This window comes from Hylobates moloch, unplaced genomic scaffold, assembly GCF_009828535.3.
Source record: "Hylobates moloch isolate HMO894 unplaced genomic scaffold, HMol_V3 SCAFFOLD_19, whole genome shotgun sequence".
NCBI lineage: Eukaryota > Metazoa > Chordata > Mammalia > Primates > Hylobatidae > Hylobates > Hylobates moloch.
The window spans coordinates 50689153-50713619 of record NW_026652294.1 but is presented as its reverse complement, the minus strand read 5'-3'; the positions used below and the strand labels follow the sequence as shown (position 1 = coordinate 50713619).

Here is a 24467-nt window from a genome sequence, read left to right as displayed (position 1 = left end):
GAGCTTTAAATACAACACTATTTTGTCTCTGTATTGAGGAAAATTGTGGACTTTTAACTTAGAGTGACTAAATAGAATGCATTACACTCCCCCTATTTTTTTAGAATTAAAAAAAAACATAAAAACAAGACTATCTGAAAAGTACTCACTGCTAAGAGGAAAGTCTACTCTGAGCTCAGCAATTAGGCACTCTGATGTTTGTTAGAGGGCAGCCCAGGCAGGCAGAAAAATCACTGGACTGTGTGGTGCTGGGCTGGACGTTCTAAGAGGCCAGGAACCAACTCCGCTTTTTCACAACTATATGCCCAGTACCTGGCACAAATTCTGGCACAATGCATATTCATTCATAATTTATTGAGTACCAACTCTGTACCAGGCAGTGTTCTAGATGCTTGGGATATATTATAAAACAAAACAGACAAAAATATCTGCCTAAAAAGAAAACTGTTCCTCTATTCATAATACTTTGAACCAAATGTTGGGGGTGGAGGGTCTTCAAACCAAGCAATTCTCTAATTCTCTGCAGACACCAACTGGGTATCCTACAATTTAATTCAATGTGGACACTAATTATCCAATATTATTGCACATCCCACAGGTTAAGGGCTCAGTTTCACCACTGCCTCCAACTTAAGATACCAATAGCAAGTTCAGGGTCCCCTGTACTTCTGATAGACTGGCTATGAATCAGGGTGTCTTCATCTATTTGAGCTGTTGTAACATGCCATTAACCGGGTAGCTTACAAACACCAGAAACTTATTTCTCATTTGTGTAAGCTGGAAAGTCCAGGATCAAGGCACCAGCTGAATGGGTGTCTGGTGAGGGCCTGTTTCCTGGTTTGTAGACAGAGCTGTGTCCTCACATGGCAGAAGGGACTCACAAGCTCTCCTGGGTTTCTTTTGTAAGGGCACTAATCCCATGACGTAGTCACTTCCCAAAGGCCCCATCTCTGAATACCGTCAACTTGGGGATTTCCAATTTATGAATTCTGATAGGACACAAACATTCAGACCACAGCACAGAGGTTCTCACAACCGCCTCCTTAGATTCAATAATTTGCTAGAACAGCTCACAGAACTTAGAAATAATTTTTACATTTCTCAGTTTGGGGAAGGGATACGGACCTTCAAGGCCCTCTCCAAGAGCTCAATCCTTCCAGCACCAACCTGGAAGCTCTCCAAACCCCTTTGGTTAGGGTTTCTTTTATTGAGGCTTCATTATGTAAGCATGATTGATTAAGCCATTGCCCACTGGTAATATCCAGCCCCTTTCTCCTCCCTGGAGGTCATGGTACGAGGCTGAAACCCTCTAATCACATGGTTAGTTCCCCTAGCAATCACCGCCCTCCCCCCACCGCCATTCTTTCGGGCTCTCCAAAAGTCACGTCATTAATATAATCTCAGATGTGATTGAAAGGGGCTTGTTATGAATAACAAGATACCACTTTCACTCTTATCACTTAGGAAATTTAAAGGGTTTTAGGACCTCTGGCCAGGAGTCAGAAATGAAAACCAAAATTTTATTTTTTATTTAATTTAATTTTTTTTTTTTTTGAGACGAAGTCTCGCTCAGTCACCCAGGCTGGAGTGCAGTGGCACCATCTCAGCTCACTGCAACCTCTGCCTGCTGGGTTCAAGTGATTCTCCTGCCTCAGTCTCCTGAGTAGCTGGGACTATAGGCACGTGCCACTACGCCTTGGATAATTTTTGTATTTTTAGTAGAGATGAGGTTTCACCATCTCTACTGAGATGGAAGGCCGAGGCGGGTGGATCACCTGAGGTCAGGAGTTCGAGACCAGCCTGGCCAACATAGTGAAACCCTGTCTCTACTAAGAATACAAAAAATTAGCCAGGCGTGGTAGCAGGCACCTGTAATCCCAGCTACTGGGAAGGCTGAGGCAGGAGAATCGCTGGAACCTGGGAGGCGGAGGTTGCAGTGACCCAAGATCACGCCATTGCGCTCCAGCCCGAGCAACAGTGCGAGACTCCGTCTCAAAAAGAAAGATATGTACTCCTCAAAACTGTCAAGGTCCTTAAAAATAAGTAAAGTCTGAGAAACTGTCACAGTCAAGATGAGATTAAGGAGACATGACAAGTCAAAGTAATGTGGTGTCCTGGGTGGGATCCTGCAACAGAAAAGGGAAAAATTAAGGAAACCCAAATAGAGAACGAACTTTAATTAATAATAATGTATCAACGTTGATTCATTAGTTTTGAGAACTGTACCATTTTTAATGTAAATTTTAACAATAGGTAAGACTGAGTGCAGAATAATGGGAACTCTGTACTATCCTGACAACTTTTCTGCAAATCTAAAACTATTCTTAAATAAAAAGTTCAGTTTAAAAAGATGAGGGGTGGTGAGTGGGGGTAGGAATGAAGGAGAGAGTTCATAAAAAAGACTGAAATTGTACGTAGTCAGAAGAGAAGAACCACAACAAATTGGTGCTACTCAAAAAACAAATAAATATGTAAAAATCTGGCCCCAGTTAATTAAAAACTAAATATTCCAAGAAATTTAAATTAATTTACACAAACATAAAAAATAGCATTTTAGTTAGGATTTACTTTCCACTTTGTGCTTATAAAAATTATTCTTTCTTTTTAATAGTAGCTCAGTTTTATTTTCTGTGGTAACAAACAACTAACAACCAGAGAAAACAAGAGGCCCCTGAGCACCCAGGCCGACCATGAGGCCCTCCCAGGAAAGTAGCAACTGTGGGAATTCCCCGCCCTAGGGAAGGATGGATGCACTGCCCAGGAGGAGACGTAAGGTTAGACCTCGCCCCATTTTCCTAGGCCAAGCTTAGTGGGAAACGGGGGTCCCAAAGTGCTGCAGGGTCCGCACCACCAGAGAAAGATGGTCAAGAAAGTTGATAACGGAAATTCGGAGCAGGCGACAGTCTTCAGCTTTCCAGCGGACGGCCAGGATCCTGCCGCTCACTGTGAGATCCCGCCGAACCACCCTTTGGTGGGGCTCGGCATCTGGAGCCAGGGACCCATGGGCAATTTCCGCCTCTAAGGGGGTCGGGAAAGGCACGCTGAGGGTGAATATGTGCGGCCGCATTCCCGGCCCCCTGGCCACAGACGCGGCGCCTCTGCCAGGATCTGACGCGTGCGGTGGGGGAGCTCCGCTGGCCGGAGCTGCCGGGGTGTCGGCGGCCCCGGGGCAGCTGTGATCACCCTGGCCATCCCCGCAGTTGGCGCCTCCGCCTGCGTCTGCATCCGCGTCCCACATGACCGCCGCCGCCGCTCCGACTCCTTTTCTTTTTAAACTAAAGAAAAAAGTATAGCTGTAGTTGTACTCATTCAAACCTGGACTCACCTTTTCCTTCACCCAATTTTGCTCCTACCCTGGCTTCTTCCTCCTCTTCCTCCTTCTGGGCTCCCTATCCCAGGAAGGGCATCTCCAACCATCCTGTTGCTCAAGCCAGAAAGCTGGAAGTCATTCCTCCTTCTCCCCACCTCTGCATCAAGTCACCATGACTCTACCTGAAGACTTTACATGTTTTTATATTTTTATTTATTTTTTTCCCCTCTCCATTTCTTCTATTTAGGCCTCATTATTTCTGATCTGATCGCTCTCCATAAAAACCTGCTAAGAATCTAACCTTCACATTAGCACCCAAGTGATTATTGTGAAATTTACATGTAATCAAATCAGTTCTAAAACAAGGGTTACTGTGAGGATTACAATATGGCAACATTTGTAGAGCGTTTAGAGCAGTGCCTGGCAGGTCCTCCCAAAAGAAAGAACAGATGAGGAAAGAGAACAGAAACAAAAAAATCAGCTGTTACAGGTTATATCACCCCATCACTAAAATCCTCCAGTGTCTCTTAAGAGCCTTCAAAATAAAATTCCAACTTTTTAAGCATAATGCCCAAGCCCTTATTACTTGGTTCCTGCCAGGCCTCCAGCCATCTCCAGCTACCTCTATGAATACTTATGGCCATGTGGTTATTGAAAGTTATTGGCCAGGCGCGGTGGCTCACGCCTGTAATTCCAGCACTTTGGGAGACTGAGGCGGGCGGATCACCTGAGGTTGGGAGTTCAAAACCAGCCTGGCCAACATGGAGAAACCCTGTCTCTACTAAAAAATACAAAATTAGCCAGGCGTGGTGGAGCATGCCTGTAATCCCAGCTACTTGGGAGGCTGAGGCAGGAGAATTGCTTGAACCCGGGAGGCGGAGGTTGCAGTGAGCCGAGATGGCTCCATTGCACTCCAGCCTGGGCAAAAAGAGAGAAACTCCATCTCAAAAAAAAAAAAAAAAAAAAGAAAGTATGAAATATCCCACTGAAATAAAATATAATGGTAAGAAATGAGGCCATCCATGACAGCAACAACAAAAAATGCCTAGTAACATTTAAGAAGAAATGATGAAGACCTGGTTTAAAAAATGAAGAAAATAAATATACAGTTACATGTTCATGAGTAGGAAGATTCAACATTCTAAACATGTTAATTCTCTCCAAACTGATATATAAAATCACCGTAATCACAATAAAACTCACAATGGGATTTGGGGGGAATCTGCCAGAAATATTCCTAAGTTCCTCTGGAAGAATAAACACACTCAAAAAATGCAAGGAATATTCTAAAAAGCAAGAACAATGAAGGGAAATAGTACCATGTATTTCAGTGGAAATTTAGTATACATTAAAAGTGGTGGCCAGGTGTGGTGGCTCACGCCTATAATACCAGCACTTTGGGAGGCCAAGGCAGGAGAACTGCTTGAGCCCAGGAGTTCAAGAACAGCCTGAGCAACATAGGAAGACCCTTTCTCTACACATACAAAAAAAAGGCTGGGGGGCGGATTTCATATTAGTCAGGAAAAATAAGATTAGTTGTAGACAAACTAGCTTGCCATTTGGAGAAAAAGATCAGTTACTTATAAATAATCCTCAGTCCTTACACCAAAATTACTTTTGGATGGAATAAAAAATTTAAGTTTAAAATGAAACAATGATTCCAGATGCAGTAGCAGGTGTCTGTAGTCCCAGGTACTGAAAAGGCTGCGGCAGGAGAATCACTAGAGCCTAGGAGTCCGAGGCCAGCCTGGGCAACACATCAAGGCTGTTAATTAAAAAAAAAAAAAAAAAAAGGGAAACAATGAAAGTACTAGACATAACCTGTAAACCTGGGACAACAGATTTATATTTATAATGCTGGACTGATGAAGGGGAAGGTGGAGAGAAGAAAAAGGCCAAAAAGGAAGAGTCACAATTTATCTACATAAAAATTAAAATCTTTATATGGCCCAAAAATATACATATAGATACTAAGTAAAAAGCTAACAATATACTAAAGAAAATAACTGTAACACGTGACAGACTAATATCTATCCCTAAAAGGGCTATTATTAAAATAGTGGAATTACACCACAGAAAAATAGTAAAATAATATGAACAGTTGACAGGAGAGTCAGTAAACATTTAAAACATGGTTAAAGTAACGAAGAAACTCGAAACAGTATCACTTTTTGTCTCCAAGCTTAGCAAAGATTTAACAACAAAAGGCCCTCATATTGGCAAGGCCCACTCACACACTGCTGGAAGCAGTTACAAACCAATATGGAAACTTATTTATTACAATTTTAAATCTGCATTCATGTTGACTCAGCAATTTCAATTCTAGCTGTCCATCCAACAGAAATACTTGCATGACTACTCAAAGCTGTATTTGCTAATTTCTCTGCAGCAGTTTGTAAAACACTGGAAATTGCTGAAATGTTCATCAGTAGGGGAATAAATTATGGTGCCTGCATACTATGCCATTAAAAATAACAAGGCAGATTATTATTTATCCTGACATAGTAAGATGACAAAGTGAAAAGGGCAAGTTGTAAACAGCTTGTATAATGATCCCATTTCTATACAAACGAACACCACATACAAAGTTATTGCTAGTTTTTTTATTTTACGTAAGAATGCTTCTTAAAAGCGTTAACTTTTTTGTTAGTTTCATTTTTAGACAGGGTATTGCTCTGTCGCCCAGGCTGAGGTTCAGTGGTGCAATCACCACTCACTGCAGCCTTGACCTCCCAGGTCCATCCTCCTGCCTCAGCCTCCCAAGTAGCTGGGAGTACAGGCCCACACCACCACACTAACTCTAATTTTTGTAGAAACGAGGTCTTATTATGTTGCTCAGGCTGGTCTCAAACTCCGGGACTCAAGGGATCCGCCTGCCTTGGCCTCCCAAAGTGCTGGGATTACAGGCTTGAGCCACCATGCACTCCCTACTCTTCCCTTATTAGCATTTAACACTCGACTATTTATGTTTCTGGTTCCCTATGTTGTGAGCTCCTTGAAGGCAGGGACCACGACTTATGTGATTTTTTTTTTTTTTCGGAGACAGAGTCTTGCTCTGTCACCCAGACTGGAGTATAGTGGCACCATCCCTGCTCACTGCAACCTCCGCCTCCCAGGTTCACGTGATTCTCCTGCCACAGCCTCCCGAGAAGGTGGGACTACAAGCACGTGCCACCATACTTGGCTAATTGTTTCTATTTTTAGTAGAGAGGGGTTTCACCAAGTTGGCCAGGTTGGTCTAGAACTCCGGATCTCAAGTGATCCGCCCACCTTGGCCTCCCAAAGTGCTGGGATTACAGGCGTGAGCCACGGCGCCCGGACTGACTTAGGTGATTTTTGTATTACAAAGCCCTAGTACACTGCCTGGTAATATTAGACGTTTACTAACGGTTGGTTTAAACAAAAAACGTTACACCAGAGGTGATACTTGAGAAGGAAACACCTAAGCTTGAAAAAAATCAGGTGTCTGTCAGCCAATGCAAAAGCACACAAAGGTAAAAAGGTGTATATGGGAAACTGCAGATAGTTCTGTGACTGTAATGCACACTTAAAATTAATGGAAGAGAAAAGGCTGAAGAGGCAGCATGAGGATGCTTCCAAGGATAAAGTTCAAAATTCTTAGGGTAGCATATATACCAACAGACAAAGGCATGCCCTAACTAGCTTTGAAGCCTCACCTCCGGCTATTCTAGCTCCCTTAGCTATGGCTATATCCAATTAGTTGCAATTTCCTAAAAACATCATATTCTTCCACACCTTAGTATAGCCTTCCCCTGTGCTTTGTCCATTGCTCTCCTCCCATTTTCAAAACTCAGCTCAATTGCCACTTTCCCAAGGAAACTCTCTGATCTATCATGTTAATATACAAAGCTCTCCCCTACTGACTTCTACCTCATGGTTTCCCTGGCAGTCTGTTGACTTGTTTGGCTTCTCACTAAAGTCTAACTGGGGCTTTTCAACTCTGCATCTCCAGTTTTGTTTTTGTTTTAAATCGAGACGTGGTTTCACCATGTTGCTTGGGCTGGTATCAAACTTCTGAGCTCAAGCAATCAGCCCAAGCTGGAGTCCCAAAGTGCTGGGATTACACACGTGAGCCACCGAGCGTGGCAAACTCCATCTTTCTTGGTGCTAGATACTGACATATCTGCTGTGTCCCTGGATAAAGAAGCGGACCCCAATTCCCATTAAGCCCCCGTGGTACCAATTTTGAAGTCCAAGGTCTCACGTTGCAGATTGTACATCCAGGTTCACTGACCCGTAGAATTTAAAAGTTAGGTCAAATAATTAAACAAATTGTTTTAGTTAGACACTCTTGCTGCTACTCTGTAGCCAAACTAGGTGAAAACCTGACGAGAGGAGTCCACGGCCCTCTGTGCATCAAAGACGGTCCAAACGTTTCACTGTTTAGCTCAGCCCCCAACACTCTGCGCTCAATCTGCAGGAATCAGCGAGGTCCAGGGCAGATAACATGTGTCTAGGGGCCTGGACGTGCACAAAGAGCCCTAACAACTTAACAATTTGATTAATTGTGCCGCCTTGGACCACGCGTGAAAAACAGCAAAACCGAAGGCCTATGCTATTGGTCTGGGGACTAGACCCACCTGGCTCAAGCATTTCTTGCTCACCACGTTCCCAGAAAGTGAAAGACGCGCCCGTAGGAGGGTGGGAGGGCGGACAAGACTGTTCCAAGAGCTTTCCCGTTCACACACAGCTCCCGCTGGGTCACTGTACCCGAGCCCTTCCCGCCCTCGCGGGCCGAGGCGGCCACCCCACAGGTTTGGGAACCCTAGGACTTGCACTGCTCCTGGGCCATGCCCCACCAGCCGGAGACTTCCGCACTCTCAGGCTCGCTGAGTGGAGAAAAAGGGCTCCAGAAGATTCCACGAGCGTCGGGAAGCCGGGTTAGCACCAACCCCCACAAGGCCTTTCGGCGCAGCTCCTCCCGACCCGTGCGCCCCCGCGCCGTTGCCCAGGTAACCGCGGGGCGGTGGCAGCGGCCGAGACGGGCGGGACTTCCGGCGGGTGACGCGCCCGGGTTCGGCTACAAAAGACGGCTGCGGCGCGCCGGGCGGAACTTTCCAGAACGCTCGGTGAGAGACGGAGGAGCGGTAACTGCCCGAGCTGCGCAGAGCTCCGCGCTCCTTCCCGTTCCTTACACACCGGCCTCAGCCCGCACCGGTGAGTTTGAGCCCTCGCGCTTCCCCTAGTTCCCTGGCTGGCGCCATTGACGCCGGGAAACCGATGGAGCTGTGATCGGGAGGCAGTTGGCCGCGTGGGTAGGACCGTTGTCAGTTCCGGGGCCCACGATTTCCCTTTTGGAGGGCTAGTGTGGTGCCCTGGCAATCCATCCGCGGCACGCACAGTGAATGGGCCCGAGACCTTTCCTAGACCTCCCTCCCTCCCCAACCTGGGATTTCCAAGGAGCTATCGTCTTCCGCTGCCTCTCCGTGCGCGCCCCCGCGGCCCCCCTCCCCGTCCGCGCTCGCTCGGTGGGGGGGGGGGAGGGGGGGTTGGCGACCCTGCGCACGCGCATAGGGAGGCAGGGGCGAGGGGCTGCGGGGGGAGCCGGGCGGAGACTGCGGCTTTTGCTTTCGCTTTCCCTGTTTCCCCTCCCTTTGTTTGTTGAGGGCTGGGCTTTCTCCGCCGCCACTTGGGTCCAGGGTGGGAGGGAGAAAGGAAGGAAATCGGTCAGCGCCAAGTGCAAGGGGAAACCTGGCAGGTAAACTCTGCCAGCCTGAGGGGCGAGAGGGATTCGGCTGGAGAAGCTGTAAGCCGTCGGCGGTGGAGGGCTTGCCGTGTGAAGCCAGTAACCTGTTCTATAAACCACTCCCCCCACCACTGTGTGCCCAGATGTCTGGAGAGTATATGGAGTTTATCAGATTTATCAAAGACAGTGATAGTGTAATGACCGATAGACTGAACATATCACTGCTTCTTTTGGTTACAACTGTCACCGCCTCTAGGGGAAACGGGAAGAATCCAGATAATAGTTGTGTTATATTAGTATGGAAGCTTTGGTGTGGGAGAATGGGAACCAGCTGCTAGAAGGCGGCTCTCGAATTATTTCTCGATAATGATTATTAGTTTGTTTTGTCCGTTTGAGTTTATAGCTGAATTATCGCAGGAATTGTTACCTTTTTGGTGAAATTTAGGAAAGGTGGTGTTCTTATAATCGGATTTGGCAAAGAGATTGCTCGGCCTTAGCTCTCATTTTTATTAATTAAAAACTACCAGTTGAAAGCCGGTTAAAGTTGCATTTTCTTATTTCAGGCAGTAGAAGATGGTGAAAGAAACAACTTACTACGATGTTTTGGGAGTCAAACCCAATGCTACTCAGGAAGAATTGAAAAAGGCTTATAGGAAACTGGCCTTGAAGTACCATCCTGATAAGAATCCAAATGAAGGAGAGAAGGTGAGTAGTATCTACTCCTAAGTATATCTGAATGGTTCTTTGCCAGATGTATAGTATTTCTATTATGGCCTGAAATCGAGTATCTAATATAGTAACTATGATCACTTCTCGGCCTTTTTAGCTAAGATCAAGTGTAATGTAGCTAGGTAACACTTGTATTTTTAAAAAAATGAAATTCACTCCTCTTTTCTCAAACAGTTTAAACAGATTTCTCAAGCTTATGAAGTTCTCTCTGATGCAAAGAAAAGGGAATTATATGACAAAGGAGGAGAACAGGCAATTAAAGAGGGTGGAGCAGGTGGCGGTTTTGGCTCCCCCATGGACATCTTTGATATGTTTTTTGGAGGAGGAGGAAGGATGCAGAGAGAAAGGAGAGGTAAGAATCTAGTCTTTGTGCAGCTAACTAAAGTTAGCTGTTGGTCAGAGTAGATCTTTGAGAAATCACCCATTTTAAATGCTTGTTTACATGTTGGTATAATGTTGCAAACTGACCACAAACTGCCTCTGATTTATGGTGTCGTGTTTTTTTGTTGTGTGTGTTTTTTGTTTTTTTTTTTTCCTTGAGACGGAGTTTCCCTCTTATTGCCAGGCTGGAAAGCTATGGCGTGGTCTCAGCTCATAGCAACCTCCACCTCCCGGGTTCAAGCGATTCTCCTGCCTCAGCCTCCCAAGTAGCTGGGATTACAGGCATGCACCACCACACCCGGATAATTTTGTATTTTTAGTAGAGATGGGGTTTCACCATGTTGGTCACGCTGGTCTTGAAGTGCAAACCTCAGGTGATCCACCTGCCTTGGCCTCCCAGAGTGCTGGGATTACAGGTGTGAACCACCATGCCTGGCCAGTGGTGTCGTTTTTTTAAAATGAGATTTAAGGGACCTAAAAAATAGCCAACAGAGTGGTAGCAAACGACTGCTTCCAAAAATCTTAGATATTATCAAACAAATTGTGAGAACAAGCCACGTGCTGTGGCTCATGCCTGTAATCCTAGCACTTTGGGAGGCCGAGGTGGGTGTATCACCTGAGGTCAGGGTTCGAGACCAGCCTGGCCAAGATGGTGAAACCCCATCTCTACAAAAATACAGAATTAGCTGGGCACGGTGGTGGGCGTCTGCAATCCCAGCTCCTCTGGAGGCTGAGGCAGGAGAATCGCTTGAACCCTAGAGGCGGAGGTTGCAGTGAACGGAGGTCACACCACTGCACTCCAGCCTGGGCAACAAGAGTGAATCTCTGTCACACACACACACACACAAAAATCCAAAAATTAGCCAAGCATGGTGGTGCGTGCCTGTAATCTCAGTTACTCGGGAGGCTGAAGCAGGAGAGTCGCTTGAACCCGGGAGGTGGAGGTTGCAGTGAGCTGAGATTGCACCATTACACTCCAGCCTGGGCAACACAGCAAGACTCTGTCTCAAAAAGAAAAAAAAAAAAAGGACAAAGTATATAGCAATATAATTTTCCAAGCCCTTTTTACAGATCTTATTTGGTGCTCCCTCGCTCTCCAAAGGACTTTGATGGTAGGTACAGTGGTCTTTTTCAAATGGGACTAAGTTCAGAAACCCAAAACTTTTTCAAGCTCATATAGCAAGCCAACAGAGCCAGGGCTGAAAACTGGCTCGTTGCCTGCCACCTATCTAATTTTGCTTCAGCTTTATTGTGTCAAAATTATGTATTTAATTATCAGAAAAATGGCCTATGGGCTCTAGAAATACTGCTCATAGGAGTAAAATGTTCAAGTCAAGAAGAATCAGTCTCACTTTATTCCCAGTACAGTGTATAAGCAAGGGCTGATGAGCAGAACCAGTTTTAGAATGAATGGCCAAGCCATTAAGTTTCACTTTGAGCTTCTTAAGGTTCGGAAAGATTTGGGAAATTGTTTATTCAGTTTTTCTTTAAAGATCTTCAAAGAAAGGATTATGTTTTTATTAAGATACTTCAACTCCTTAAAAAGAAAGTCCACAATCCAAATGACTTGATTAGTAAATTGTTAGAATTTGTCCACAAAAAAGTAGTGGTGGTTTTTCACTTACCTTGCAAAGAACTGACCTGCACGTTAACATTGGCAAGCTCTTTTATGTGGCTTTAGATCATATGGAGAGGTTATTTTTAGGGAAATGCGCTTCATCAAGCTCTAGAAGCTTTATTTTTCCTTCCTTATACTCAACACTGTCCAAAATAAGGGCAGCTAGATTTTAGTGTGCCAAAACTAAAGGTGGAACTATAAGCAAAAGGACATAATTAATGGTATTTCATGCTTGATTAGAAAGTAAAAATGTTTATTAGGCATGTTGTACAGAAACAAGTTTGAGAACTTTTTTCAGTTGGTGGAAAGGCAATAATATTGTGAATAAGTCCTTGTGGAAGGATCACTAGCTAGGAACTTACTAACTTATTAGCAGGTGACTTCATACTTCTAACCTCAGTGTCCTTATGAGATCTTGACCTTCCATTTCCCATTCTGATTTAAGTGAAGTAAGGCACTCCTTAGTAGCCACTGGCCATGTGTGGCTCCATTAATTTAAGACAAAAACAAAAATACGGTTTCTTAGTCTAAATGGCCACATTTACATGCTCAATAAGCACATGTGATTGGTGGCTGCTACGTTGGACAGAACAGATATAAAACATTTATCACTGCAGAAAGTTCTGTTGGGCAATGCTATTATAAAAGGTATGAGAAATTTGGCCTTCAAAACAACCTGTGCTGGCCCAGCAGTAAATGGGCTGTTTTCTACTAAATCAGGAAGAAGTAGAAATTGATACTCTTCTGTGGTGACTCAATAAATACATCAGCTTCCCTGGCCAATCTTGATTAATGAGAATTTACTGTGCTGCAGAATTTTTGGATGAAGTAATTGGCCACGTTGCTCAATACGGTACGAAGTGAAAGCTTCAAAGAATATATTGTGACAGAAATGAACGTTTGGATTATTGTGAAATGTGCTCTTTTAAATAACATTGTTTTTTCTCAAGTGACTTTGAAGGTAATGCTTTTGCTTACCATATTTCCAAGATGGCCACATCTGTGCCCTTAGGCAAATATTTAATCTCTGACCTGATTTTCCCTCATCTGTGATTACATCACAGTTTGAGGATCATCTGTGATAATGTGAACATTCTGTGTGTATAGTAGGTAGTCAACAGATGTACCCTGTGAGGCTCATCTTTTATTATCCTTTGCCACATTCTTTATAGTGCCTTTAGCAGAAATAAATAAGATCCAGCATCTTAAACAGATTTGTAACGAGAAGTATTTTGTTTTAGGTAAAAATGTTGTACATCAGCTCTCAGTAACCCTTGAAGACTTATATAATGGTGCAACAAGAAAACTGGCTCTGCAAAAGAATGTGATTTGTGACAAATGTGAAGGTACAGTGTGGTTTTTTTGTTTTTTGTTTTTTTTAAACATCTTTACTATGACACCTGAAAATGGAGCTAAGACTTCCTAGATATGTAAAATTGACTCATGTACACTACCTAGATTTGGGAGAGGAGGGCAGATATGAAGAAAACCAACTGAAAACCTGTCATCTAAAGAAATATCAGCACTTTTTTCTGTGTATATTTTAAATACAGTTGGGATCAAGCTAGTTTGGTATCTTTTTTGTAATAAGTAAAAGTTATTTATTGGAAATAAAGTATGTTCTAATAAGAATGAAACTCAGAATGATCTCATCAGTTGTATATTCAGAGGGTAGCATTCCATCAGACTTCGAAAATATTAAAAGTATAGCATTTAGGAATTGTCTTAAAACATTTACTACTGTATACGCTACAAATTCATATATTATTTAATTTTCTTTTTAAATTTAGGTAGAGGAGGTAAGAAAGGAGCAGTAGAGTGCTGTCCCAATTGCCGAGGTACTGGAATGCAAATAAGAATTCATCAGATAGGACCTGGAATGGTTCAGCAAATTCAGTCTGTGTGCATGGAGTGCCAGGGCCATGGGGAGCGGATCAGTCCTAAAGATAGATGTAAAAGCTGCAACGGAAGGAAGATAGTTCGAGAGAAGAAGATTCTAGAAGTTCATATTGACAAAGGTGAGTTCTGAGCTACTTATTCTGAAGTCTTGAATGCTGTAGCAGATTTATTATTAACATTTTATAATTGTTTAAAAACCATTCTTAATTAGGTTATATATGATCCTATCAATCAGAAATAGCTCTTAGCAGCTTAGTAAATAATGTTCTTCCTTCCAGACATAATTTTACACATTGGTATATTACTAATAGAGAATATATTAGGACTCTCCTTATTTAATATGACAGGATCATCTTTTGAAATCATTGGTCCTGTAAATGATTGAATAGTGTTCCAAACTTAATTCTCTTCTGTTAAATCATAGTTCTTCCATCTTTTAAAAAATTAGAATTAATTGTACACGTTCTTTTTTTTTTTTTGGAGAGTTTCGTCTGTCGCCAGGTGAGTGGGGGGGCAATCTCTCCCGGGTTCACGCCATTCTTCTGCCTCAGCCTCTCCAAGTAGCTGGGACCACAGGCGCCCGCCACCACGCCAGGCTAATTTTTTGTATTTTTAGTAGAGACGGGGTTTCACTGTGGTCTCGATCTCCTGACCTCATGATCCGCCCGCCTTGGCCTCCCAAAGTGCTGGGATTACAAGCGTGAGCCACCGTGCCTGGCTGTACACATTCTTAATTAGGAGTTAATAGATCAAAGGATAGGCATACTTTTAAGGATTTCAGAAGGGAGTTAGGTGAATAATTGGGTCTCATTAAAACTCGTGGTTTTTTTGTTTTTTTCGGAGATGGAGTTTTGCTCGTTTCCCAGGCTGGAGTGTGCAATGGCACAATCTCAGCTCATTGCAACCTCTGCCTCCCAGGTTCAAGCAATTCTTCTGCCTCAGCCTCCCAAGTACCTGGGATTACAGGCACCCAGCACTACGCCGGGCTAATGTTTTGTATTTTTAGTAGAGACAGGGTTTCACCATGTTGGCCAGGCTGATCTCGAACACCTGACCTCAGGTGATCACCTTCCTTGGCCTCCCAAAGTGCTGGGATTACAGGCATGAGCTACCACACCAGGCCTCATGTTTATTTTTTAAACTAATGGGCATTTTTTTTGTTTGTTTTTGTTTTTTTCTGAGATAGTCTTGCTCTGTTGCCCAGGCTGGAGTGCAGTGATGCGATCTTGGCTCACTCTAACCTCCGCCTCCCAGGTTCAAGCGATTCTCCTGCCTCAGCTTCCCAGGTAGCTGGGACTACAGGTGTGCACCACCACACCTGGCTAATTTTTTTGTATTTTTAGTAGAGACGGGGTTTCACCATGTTAGGCTGGTCTCAAACTCTTGACCTCAAATGATCTGCCTGCCTTGGCCTCCTAAAATGTTGGGATTACAGGTGTGCGTCACCATACCTGGCCTGGACTTGTTTAAATAAGCGTATTGGCCCACTTAGTTGGGTTACTTGCCCATCTATTATATTTAAATGGTCCGTTAATTGATTTGAAATAATTTAGACTACTTTTCCTTTTTTTAGACTTGACACTTCCCTACCTATTGGGCTCCAGATTTAGAAATAACTATATAGCCTTTTTTTTTGTATTCTTGGGATTTGATTTGTCAATTTTTAAATTTTACTCTTGTCAACTTGCAAAAACATTTTAAAATGTATTACAGCAATACATTGCAGAAATTTTAAGAAATGTATGTAACCCCAGAAGGAAACTTGAGTCAACATTATGGTAATCTTTTTGCAGATTTTGCTGTTTATATATGGGTCTACTGTTATACTGTACTATGGTATGATACCAATCTGGAACTGTTAATATTTGAACATATTTCCATATTAATATACAAATCTACATTAACATAAGTGGTTGCAATAGGATTCTATCATGTGACTCATGATACTGGCCTCTCTGACCCCCAGGGTTTTCCACCCAAGAATGTAGTACATTGAAAGGTAAAAATAAGTTTCCTTGGCCAGTTGTTGAACTTAATAAATCTGTTTCCCCCTTAGTGGGCCCATGCCTAAGGTTTATACTTTGAGGTGTTTTTTTTTTTTTTTTTGAGACGGAGTCTTGCTCTGTCGCCCAGGCTGGAGTGCAGTGGCGCAATCTCAGCTCACTGCAAGCTCCGCCTCCCGGGTTCACGCCATTCTCCTGCCTCAGCCTCTCCGAGTAGCTGGGACTATAGGCGCCCGCCACCACGCCCGGCTAATTTTTTGTATTTTTTAGTAGAGACGGGGTTTCACCGTGGTCTCGATCTCCTGACCTCGTGATCCGCCCGCCTCGGCCTCCCAAAGTGCTGGGATTACAAGCGTGAGCCACCGCGCCCGGCCTTGAGGTGTTCTTGATACCAATAGCATATGGAGTAGGTCTTAACGTTGTTGATAGGTTCTTGGAAACTGGGACTTCTAGCAGAATGACCTCAAATAATGTCATGCAGGTCCTCAAATAATGTCATGTCACTATAACACAGCTGAGGGGAAAAAATTGGTCTTGTTATGTGTTATTTTATTTAAAGCAATTTCCAAGAACCTATCAACAATGGACTGTAAGTGAGAACTTGAAATTAATGCCCTAACTGTATAGCAAGTGAAGGCATTTGTGCTATGCCTACCCTTGCTCTTTATTCAGGAAAACCTAGCTGAGTTTAATTGCTTCCCTAGCATATCAGGTTATTTTGCCTCAATACACGATTAAAGACAGATTGTTTAATTTTGTCAGTGTATGATACTGATAGTGCTTTAAGTCCTTATTTAAGAGGTACATACTGAAGTATTTGTGGGTTAATGGATATGGTTGGAGTTTGCTTGAAAGTATATGTGGGGGGCATGCGTAGGGGTATAATACATGAAATATTAGTCATGAGTTAGTAACTGCTGAAGCCAAATTGGATGGATATGTAGGAATTCATTGTACTGTTGGCTCTGTTTATACAGGATTAATATTTTCCATACTAAAAGGTGCTCTGTTAGGTAACCAGAGTGATCTCGGGAAATAATCAGGAGATAACTGCTTTGGTGTAATACTCTACAAACACAGGTTTTCTTACATGAGTTATGTTCCAAGAGATGTTGCCCAAACCCTTACTGAACTAAAATATGTGGGTCAGAGGTGAGGGGCAGGGAAGTCTCAGTTAAAAAAAAAGAAAAAAGCATGTGTTTTGCCCTGTTAGAAAATACTCCTCTCCTCGTATTTTATGGACCACATGGGCTAAGGGAGTGTCTAGCACTGATTGTTTTGTTTGCTTGTTTGTTTTAATTTAAATGAGACAAGGTCTGGAACTCCTGTGCTCCAGGGTGCCATCCTCAGGGTATCCTCCTGACTCGGCCTCCCAAAGTGTAATTACCCTCTTTTTAAGGGGACTATACCAAATAGTTCTTAAAAATACGGATTTTCAGGCACAGGGGCTCAGGTCTGTAATCCTAACACTATAGGAGGCCGAGGCAGGAGGATCCCTTGAGCCCAGTAGTTCAAGACCAGCCTGAGCAACATGAGAACCCCCATCTCTACTTAAAAAAAAAAAAAAAAAATTTTTTTTTTTTTTTTTTTTTTTTCCAAAAATTAGCTGGTCTGTGGTCCTGGCTACTCGGGAGGTTGAGGTGGGAGGATCACTTGAGCCCAGGAGATGGAGGCTGCAGTGAGCCATGTTTGTGCCACTGCACTCCAGCCTAGGCAACAGAGCAAGATCCTATCTCAAGAAAAGATTATAGATTTAAAATTTTTTTAGTTTTATATATAAATACTACAATAGAAGGGTCTTGATTTACATTGCTGTTAGACTTTTAATGGAAGTAATTTGATGTGTTATAAGTAATGAAATTGAAATAATTAACATTTTTTTGTTATAACCAGTGTTTGCCAGTCATGGTTTAGTACCAGCATGTACCTGTTTAGTTAATACTCTCAACATTGCTAATGAGGTGTAGGTGTCTGTGGGAAAGTTGAAACTTGGAAAGGATATGCAGCTTGCTTCCCCAGGGTAATCCAGCCAGTGAATAGCAGCACTGAGATTTGAAGGCTGGTCTCTTTGCCTCTAGAGTTTGTTCTCCACTATGATACCTTTCTTCAGGAGCAAATGGACTGAACTACTCAAGTGGGCTTTCTTAGTCATTTCTGTGATTTTTATGCATGAACAAACATCTATGTATAGATTTTATGATTCTGACCTTAGTTGGATATTTAATAAGAGTACAAAATTAATGTTTTGTTTTTAGGCATGAAAGATGGCCAGAAGATAACATTCCATGGTGAAGGAGACCAAGAACCAGGACTGGAGCCAGGCGATATTATCATTGTGTTAGATCAGAAGGACCATGCTGTTTTTACTCGGTAAAGACTTTTATCAACCACTCAAATTGATATCTTACATATTTGGGTTGTTGGTTTTGTTTTTTGTTTTTTAAAGTGTTTTCCATTACTTCTTAGAACCTATTTCCCGGAAAGATTGTTAACCATTGTTCGGATCATAAGAGGTTGAATACATAGGATCAGATTTTTAGCTTTTTGTCTCTAAGTATGGAATGTTGAAAATGTGTTTCAGTTAGATGTTTTGTGTGAACCTAAGCAGTAGATGGGTGGGGAAAACATCCCTGGACAAAAATTTGCCCTCAATCTTTGTAAAACAATTTAAGTGCCTTAAAGCTCTCGCCAGTTTTCAATCTCAAGTTTATGATAAATTGAATTGCTTTTAATTATAAATACCCAAAAGCATCTCTTTAGGAAACTTAAATTGGAACTCAATACTAAGTATAAATTCAGGTCTACCATTTTGAGCTAAATAACGAGTATGATGAACACTGAAGCACAAGAAAGATTGATGATTAACAGCAAATGTTTGTGATCCATGGCTAACATAACAGACCCTCTGTGTATGCTATATTCCCAGCAACTTGGGAGGCTGAGGTGGGAGGATCACTTGAGGCCAGGAGTCCTAGCTACTGGGGAGGCCGAGGCAGGAGAGTGGCTTGAACTCAGGAGTTCAAGGTTATGATCACGCCACTGCATTCTAGCCTGGGTGACAGTATGAGCCCTTTTTTTTTTTTTTTTTTTTTTTTTTTTTTGGACTGGAGGTGAAATTGGGAACATCTTAAACTAGTTTAGAATTAATTAATATTTTGGCTAGGTCTGGTGGCTCACGCCTGTAATCCCAGCACTTTGGGAGGCCGAGGCAGGTGGTCAGGAGTTCAAGACCAGCCTAGCCAACATGGTGAAATGCCATCTCTGTTAAAAATACAAAAATTAGCCAGGCGTGGTGGCAGGCCGTGAGGCAGGAGAATCACTTGAGCCCCGGAGGCAGAGGTTGCGGTGAGTTGAGATGGCGCCATTGCACTCCAGCCTGGGCAAAAAGAGCGAAACTTGGTCTCAAAAAAAAAAAAAAGAAAAGAAAAAAAGACTAATATTTTACAAATGTCTGAAGATAATGGGAAATGTTGTCAAGCTCAGGCTTTTGATGCTGTCATTTGAGAAAGGTATTATATTTATTTTATTATTTTTTTTTTTTTGAGACGGAGTTTTGCTCAACAGGCACAGGCTGGAGTGCAATGGTGACATCTCGGCTCACTGCAACCTCCAACTCCCGGGTTCAAGCTATTCTCTCACCTCAGCCTCCCGAGTAGCTGGGATTACAGGCGCCCGCCACCACGCCCAGCTAATTTTTGTATTTTTAGTAGAGACGGGTTTCACCATGTTGGCCAGGCTGCTATCGAACTCCTGATCTTAGGCATTCCACCCGCCCCGGCCTCCCAAAGTGCTGGGATTACAGGCGTGAGCCACGGCGCCCGGCCTAAAGATGTTTTATTAATGTGGGTTGGAAAAGGAAAGTCTAAGCATGAGAAGGAGGAAGTGGGCTGTTACGTTAAATATGAAAGGCTGTGTTCACTCACAATATGCCAGGAACTATTATTTCAGGTTCACCAATGAGGAACTTCTTACAGTCCCTTTAAATTGGACATATCCTCACTGTTTAATTTCATAGAGCCTAAGTTATCTAGGACCCTGCCCAGGCTAGAGTGCAGTGGCACGATCTCGACTCACTGCAACCTCTGCCTCCAGATTCAAGTGATTCTCCTGCCTCAGCCTCCGGAGTAACTGGAACTACAGGTGTGTGCCACCACGCCCGGCTGATTTTTTGTATTTTTAGTAGAGATGGGGTTTCACCATGTTGGCCAGGCTGGTCTTGAACTTCAGACCTTAGGTGATCCACCCTCCTCAGCCTCCCAAAGTGCTGGAATTACAGATGTGAACCACAGCGCCCGGCCTAACCCTCACGCTTGTGAGGTTTCTTTCCTCTGAGAAACCAGATTTAAAATTAGGTAATGAAACAATTCACAGATGGTAAATGGTAACGGCTGCCTAGAGTGTGTGGAATGACTTCGAATCCTTATCTAGGAAACAGGGCTGGCAGGTTCCACATGTTTGCTCTTCCCAGATCTCTGCTCTGCTTGATTTTTACAACAGGGGAAGAAAAGAGTGTTTGTAAAAGACCCTTTGCTTCTATTAAACAAAAAAGGAGCCTGCTTTGGTACATCTACTGATTGGTGATTTGAAAAATATAAGTATGTGTCATATTTTATGCAGACGAGGAGAAGACCTTTTCATGTGTATGGACATACAGCTGGTTGAAGCATTGTGTGGCTTCCAGAAGCCAATATCTACTCTTGACAACCGAACCATCGTCATCACCTCTCATCCAGGTATGGGAACTAGGCAAGCTTAAGCTTCTCTTTTCTATTCTAGTATTTTCCTTGTCTCCCGATAACAAAGTGTAGTATAGGCACTGAGGGAAACCCATTGTTTTTCTTTCTCAGTTACATATCCTTCTCTGGGCTGAGATGAAGTTATAAGGTCTTGGCTCTCTTGTCAGCCCTTGGAAAACCCATAAGTGAAAGGTAACAGGATTGCTTTGCCACATAAGTTTTACTCCTGCCAATGAGCTAGGACAGTGCTGTGTTCTTTATATTCCCTGCCTCATAAAAATGTGACCATACTTAAGGAAGAACTTGGCTTCAATGTTTCTAGGTCAGATTGTCAAGCATGGAGATATCAAGTGTGTACTAAATGAAGGCATGCCAATTTATCGTAGACCATATGAAAAGGGTCGCCTAATCATCGAATTTAAGGTAAGAATACTTGAGAACAGTTGACTTACTAAAATCTGATAAAAAAGTAAAATTTCAGCCAGGTGCAAGTAGCTCATGCCTGTAATCCCCGCATTTTGAGAGGCTGAGGCAGGAGGATCCCTTGAGCCCAGGAGTTTTGAGAACAGCCTGGGCAACATAGTGAAACCCTGTCTCTTTAAAAAAAAAAAAAAAAAAAAAAAAATTAAAATTTCTGAATGCCAAACAACCTGAAACTTATATATTTCCTTACTCAGCAAGAAATACATGGATCTGGCCACGTGCCTGTGGTGCATGCCTATAATCCCAGTGCTTTGGGAGGCCAAGACAGGTGGATTGCTTGAGCTCAGGAGTTCAAGGCCAGCCTGGGCAACATGGCAAAACCCCATCTCTACAAAAAATACAAAAATTAGCCAGGCATGGTGGCACACACCTATAGTCCCAGCTACTCGGGAGGCTGAGGTGGGAGGATTGCTTGAGCCTAGGTGGTCAAGGCTGTAGTGAATCAAGATCGTGTCACTGTACTTCAACCTGGGTGACAGAATGAGACCCTGTCTCAAAAAAAGAAGAAAGAAAATTTACCTAATTTACTTATTCCTGTCATGTTGAGCATTCTTTGTTAACAAGTTGAGGATGGGGTTTTTTGCATCATTAATTGGATATTTAAAGATAGGTTGTGGGAAGGGTGTGTGGGACAAGTGGGTATTTTACTAATGAAAGGTTGTAACTGGCATCTTAAAGTTGAGAGGCGCTTTATAATAATTGCAGATTTCTTGGCAAAATAGTGTAAGGCTTGATTTGTTAATAGGTATAAAGCAATCCAGTCATTTTCCTGAGTCTTAAATTGGCCTGTCACCACAAAAATATTAATTAAAACTTTTTTTTTTTTTCCTTTTTGAGATGGGAGTCTTGCTCTGTCACCCGGGCTGGAGTGCAGTGGTGCAATCCTGGATCACTGTAACCTCCACCTCCTGGGTTCAAGCAATTCTCCTGCCTCAGCCTCCTGAGTAGCTGGGATTACAGGTGCCCGCCACCACGCTGGGCTTTTTAGTAGAGATGGGGTTTCACCATATTGGCCAGGCTGGTCTCAAACTCCTGACCTCAGGTGATCTGCCCACCTCAGCCTCCCAAAGTGTTGGGATTTGTAATCCCAATTGTATGAGCCACCGCACCTGGCCTAAAAACATCTTTGGATAAGAAAGAACTACCCTTTTGAGAGTAAGAATAGCTTTGTTTAAATATCTCGTGAGAAGGGTTAGGCTGTTGCAGGATGGGTTTTGGTATTAAAAAGTCAGTTTGCTGGATAGAACAGTGGTTGTTAAAGTGCAGTTTTATTTAATGCAATCATTTTTAATAAAGCCTGACTTTTGGTCATAATCCTTGAACTCTAGTTCAGAGTGTGCTATGCACTGTGCCTTTTTAGAGCCTGTTCTAACCTGAGATTGTCAGATTAACCTAAATATTACGTGTTTACATGTGTTTTTCTGGGGAAAATGGGTCCATGATACTCTAAGGGGCTAGTGATGAAATCAGATTGAACAGTAAAAGTTTCTTTTGAAGGTAAACTTTCCTGAGAATGGCTTTCTCTCTCCTGATAAACTGTCTTTGCTGGAAAAACTCCTACCCGAGAGGAAGGAAGTGGAAGAGACTGATGAGATGGATCAAGTAGAACTGGTGGACTTTGATCCAAATCAGGAAAGACGGCGCCATTACAATGGAGAAGCATATGAGGATGATGAACATCATCCCAGAGGTGGTGTTCAGTGTCAGACCTCTTAATGGGCCAGTGAATAACACTCACTGCTGGCATTTAATGTGCAGTAGTGAATGAGTGAAGGACTGTAATCATAATATGCTCACTACTTGCTCTTGTTTTTGTTTTAATATTCAACTATCGTAGTGTTTTAAAAAGTTAAATGAAGAATAAACGCAAATATAAAAGCTCTGACTTTGCCCTGTATGTATGATGACTTCAGTGTGCAAGATGAAGTTTAATACCTGTAAAAACTACAAAGAAGTTCCCCTAGCATTTCTAGGCCAAACCTTGTAATTGACTTCAGCTATGTACATGGACAAGCTTAGACTGAAATGCTAGGTATATGTATTGGCTTCAGTGTATGACCCTTCATTGTTAAGCTATGAAAGTAAAACTCTGTATTTAACTGGCAATGAGGAAAAAAAAATTTTGTAGAGAAGTGTTGGTCTGTATAGTTCTTTGTATTAAGTGGGATTCATTGTAATGCCTCTGCATTTATTCTTTTGCCTCAACTGTTACTTGAAGATGGCGTAATATATAATTTATCCTGTGGTATCAGTGATAAAAATGATACCTTTCTATAGGAGGGGTTTATCATAATATGCTGCTTCTTGAAGGCTTGCACTTCCAGAATTGTTTCCTTCTGCTGTGCCATTCATATATATATATATCTCCATATATATCTTGACCAGTCCTGGTCATTTTTCCCCCTCCTTGTCTGTGGACCATGATAAGCCCGAGTAGTGACTTCAGAGCTGGGTAACATAGAAATTAAAGTGAAAAGACCTTTACGTGGAGAATTTGCATGCATAATATAGGAAGGTGTTCTTAGGTATGTTACAGGATTACTTTAAACCATTTGACTTACGCTCCAAAGTAATGTTGGTAGTATAGCAAATTATGATGAATAGCTTTAATTGTATGTTTAAAAGTCTCATATGTTCACATGCTTAAATCTGGGTATCAGAATTTAAGCAATTCTTGTATTGTCTCCTTAATATACTAATTACAAAGCATCTCCAATGTGTGTCACTACAGGCTTTTTTTTCCCAGATATCAAATTTTGGCTTTTAACTAAGACACATAACTTGATTTTAGCTAGTCTGAATGAGTGATACAAAAATACTATTGAACTATAGTTTAATATGAAATAGGATGGAAAGTAAAAGTGGAGGACTGGGTAATGAGCCAAGAAGAAGGGGACTTAGAAAACTGCAAACATTGAGAAAACTGCAAACATTGGAGTGAGCATGAGAGAACAAGTTCTCATAAAGAATACAAGTTTCAAAAGGAGAAAAACTATGTGTTTAAAAAATAAGGTTCCCAAACCATCAGTGTTTGTCAACTTCCTTTTAGTCTGTGCCAGCCACCCACAGCTACCCTAAAGTTAGAGATGTGAAGCAGATGTTCAGGAAAGTATAATTGATCAGTGTTCAAAAAAGTGCTTGTGACAGATTTCAATTTTCACTGGGTTTGTGTACAAATTCTAAAAATTTCTCAACCTGTATTTTAATGCATTTAAGAGCATTGTTTAGGGCCGGGCACGGTGGCTCACACCTGTGATCCCAGCACTTTGGGAGGACAAGGCAGGCAGATCACCTGAGGTCAGGAATTTGAGACCAGCCTGGCCAACTTGGTGAAAACGTGGTGTACTTTACTAAAAGTACAAAAATTAGCCAGGCGTGATAGCACTCACCTGTAGTCCCAGCTACTCGGGAGGCTGAGGCAGAATTGCTCGAACCCAGGTCCGGAGGTTGCAGTGAACCAAGATCGCACCATTGCACTCCAGCCTGGGTGACAGCAAGACTTCATCTCAAAAAAAAAAAAAAAAAAAAAAGCATTGTTTATAGGGCACTTAAAATTTTTTACAAATCTCACACAAGGTTTTCAGCGTTTGTCAGTCATAAG

The 24467-nt window shown here is 42.6% G+C and overlaps 2 protein-coding genes across 3 annotated transcripts; one reads left to right on the top strand and one right to left on the bottom strand.

Annotated features, from left to right (window-relative positions):
- Positions 1-2211: 2211 nt before the first annotated feature.
- LOC116458479 (EKC/KEOPS complex subunit LAGE3) lies at positions 2212-8256 on the bottom strand. The gene is made up of 2 exons (XM_032138154.3): positions 7912-8256; positions 2212-3275 (listed from the first exon to the last, which is right to left on the bottom strand). Exon 2 carries the CDS (start codon positions 3236-3238, stop codon positions 2807-2809), a length of 432 nt encoding a protein of 143 aa, XP_031994045.1. The 5' UTR covers positions 3239-3275; positions 7912-8256; the 3' UTR covers positions 2212-2806.
- Positions 8257-8324: 68 nt separating this feature from the next.
- On the top strand, positions 8325-22998 carry DNAJA1 (DnaJ heat shock protein family (Hsp40) member A1). Of its 2 annotated transcripts, none has more exons than XM_032139701.2 (9): positions 8325-8488; positions 9581-9722; positions 9921-10098; positions 12987-13091; positions 13536-13763; positions 17903-18017; positions 20265-20380; positions 20706-20806; positions 22364-22998. In XM_032139701.2, exons 2-9 carry the CDS (start codon positions 9591-9593, stop codon positions 22580-22582), a joined length of 1194 nt encoding a protein of 397 aa, XP_031995592.1. In that variant the 5' UTR covers positions 8325-8488; positions 9581-9590; the 3' UTR covers positions 22583-22998. The 2 variants fall into 2 exon arrangements, with proteins under 2 accessions (XP_031995592.1, XP_058287167.1); XM_058431184.1 differs by lacking the exon at positions 8325-8488 and adding an exon at positions 8740-8757.
- Positions 22999-24467: the final 1469 nt, after the last annotated feature.